Source organism: Cervus elaphus, chromosome 1 (genome assembly GCF_910594005.1).
Source record: "Cervus elaphus chromosome 1, mCerEla1.1, whole genome shotgun sequence".
Taxonomy (NCBI): Eukaryota; Metazoa; Chordata; class Mammalia; order Artiodactyla; family Cervidae; genus Cervus; species Cervus elaphus.
The window spans coordinates 97,845,884-97,848,490 of NC_057815.1; the positions used below are offsets into that span (position 1 = coordinate 97,845,884).

General features: G+C 49.5%; 1 protein-coding gene across 1 annotated transcript; it reads left to right on the forward strand.

Annotated features, from left to right (window-relative positions):
- The first annotated feature begins 294 nt into the window (after positions 1 to 294).
- LOC122679681 (olfactory receptor 4D11-like) lies at positions 295 to 1,230 on the forward strand. The gene has a single exon (XM_043880570.1). The coding sequence runs from the start codon at positions 295 to 297 to the stop codon at positions 1,228 to 1,230; it is 936 nt and encodes a 311-aa protein (XP_043736505.1).
- Positions 1,231 to 2,607: the final 1,377 nt, after the last annotated feature.

Consider the following 2,607-nt stretch of genomic DNA (forward strand, 5'->3'; position numbering starts at 1 on the left):
ACTTTATCTTGGATACTTAGAACTTATATATGCAGAGCATTACAGTATTCATTTTATGAAATGTTTATGATTTGCGTGGGAAACGATAACTAAATGCATGCTTGTGTCAGGAGGGATCACTTTGCTCATGTGAGCTGTAACCCCAGAACAGATATGCACCAGGTAAAATATCTCACTAGTGTTTAGACCTAATACCTGACTCTCTAAACCTGACTCTGGTGGGTTAGGGCGAACACTCCCTGAAATAACACTTTCCATTTTTCCCCGGTACACAGGAAGAGGACACATGATCCAATGGAGCTGGGAAATGGTAGCAGAGTAAGTGAATTGGTGTTTCTGGGGCTTGCTAAGTCCCCAGGCCTGAGCTGGGTCCTATTTCTCTTTTTATGCTTCGTGTACGTGACCACGCTGCTGGGCAACCTCCTCATCATGGTCACTGTGAGCTGCGAGTCCCGCCTGCAGACCCCCATGTACTTCCTGCTCCGCAACCTCTCCGTCCTGGACATCTGCTTCTCCTCCATCACCGCCCCCAAGGTCCTGGTGGACCTCCTTTCGGAGAGAAAGACCGTCTCCTTCCGCGGCTGCCTCACGCAGATGTTCTTCTTCCACCTCCTCGGGGGCGCGGACATCTTCTCCCTCTCGGTGATGGCCTTTGACCGCTCCGTGGCCATCTCCAGGCCCCTGCACTACGTGAGCGTCATGAGTCGGGGGCGCTGCGCCGCCCTCGTCGCGGCCTCCTGGGCGGGGGGCTTCGTCCACTCCATCGTGCAGATCTCCCTCCTGCTGCCGCTCCCCTTCTGCGGCCCCAACGTCGTGGACGGTTTCTACTGCGACGTCCCCCAGGTCCTCACACTCGCCTGCGCCGACACTGCTGTCCTTGAGCTCCCGATGATTTCCAACAACGGCCTGGTCACCACCGTGTGGTTCGTCCTGCTTCTTGCGTCCTACGCAGTCATCCTGACGATGCTGAGGTCGCGCGCCGGGGAGGGCCGGGGGAAGGCCGTCTCCACCTGCACCGCCCACATCACGGTGGTCACCCTCCACTTTGTGCCCTGCATCTACGTCTACGCCCGGCCCTTCTCCGCCCTCCCCACCGATAAGGCCGTCTCTGTGACCTTCACTGTCATCTCCCCTCTGCTGAACCCCCTGATCTACACCCTGAGGAACCAGGAGATGAAGGCGGCCATGCGGAGGCTGAGGGCAAGACTCGGGCCTTCTGTAATGAAGTAGAGTAAGACTTTCCAACTTCTTCATCAGCAAGGACCCCTTTCATTATTTTTCCCAGAGAGTCATATTTATATACTCAAATATACTGTCAATAACCCAACTGCATGTACTAGGCAACACTTTATTTTGCAATTTAAATTAATAGACTACTGGTAACCCAAGCCTCTGATGAGCACAGTATCAGTGTTACAGGATTAAGTTTTCTGATGTGTTTTTACTCAAAGACTAAAGTGACCATGTGTCAATCATGAAAGCTACATGGCAGATGAAGAGACTGACTGAATCTAATCCCTTTCTCAAAAGTAAACAGAAGAATAAAGATAGAGTGACTTGCTCAAGCTCTTATCTCGAGTTAATTCCAGAGAGAAGTCTTCAGATACTCAGATACTCAGTCATTGCTCTCACCATATGAATGCAATTTACTTCATTACTGGAGCTGTCCATACCAAACTGCAGTGCTTTTCTAGAAAGGTCTCATGATCAGTGCCCCTGAAATACACGTATATGAATACATATGGCCTATCACAGATTAAGGAATTTGTTCTGCTGGGCTTAACTCCATCTGGGCTCCCAACCTAGTGAGCACCTCAAAGGTACACAACTGTTGTACCCCTAGATTCTTATCAGAATGAAGAAGCTTGGGAAGATTTCCCATCATGGCCTCAAGGCATTTACCTCATGCAGAACCAGACATGCCAGATTCACACTCTCATAAGTTTAGACAAAGGCAGGCAGAACCTCAGGGATCCTACACAAAGAGTAACCCATTCTCCTTATTCAAGGGCTAGTTTTCAGTTGCAAACCTTTCCAGGGCCAAACTCAGATAGGATTTACATTCTTCCCACTGGAAAGAGAGAGAAAGACAGATAAAACTCTAACCAGATTGTCCATTTTTCAATCTGTTAGTGTTTGTGAAGAGGCAGCATAGGTTAGCGTTTTTGTCTGCAAATATGGACTACGTAAGAAGTAAAGCATTGTAGCTGAGAGCTCTGACTTCAGAGTTATACAAACCTGGTTCTAAATCCTACCTCCACCACCCACCAACTGTGTGATCTTGAGTTCGTTTAACTTTTTTCTTTTTTAGTTACTTATTTTGGCTGTGCTGGGTCTTCACTGCTGTGAGCAGGCTGTCCCGAGCTGCGGTGAGCAGAGATACCCTCCAGTTAGTTTACCCTCCAGAGAAGCAGAGCAGGGGCTTCTCTTTTTACAGAGCAAGAGCTCCAGGGTGGTGGGCTTAGTAGTCGTGGCTCACAGGCTTGGTTAGTCGCTCCTCGGAATGTAGGATCTTCCCAGATCGGGGGTCAAGCCCCGTGTCCCCTGTTTTGACAGGCAGATTCTTAACCACTGGACCATCAGGGAAGTCCCTTGAGTTACTTTAAC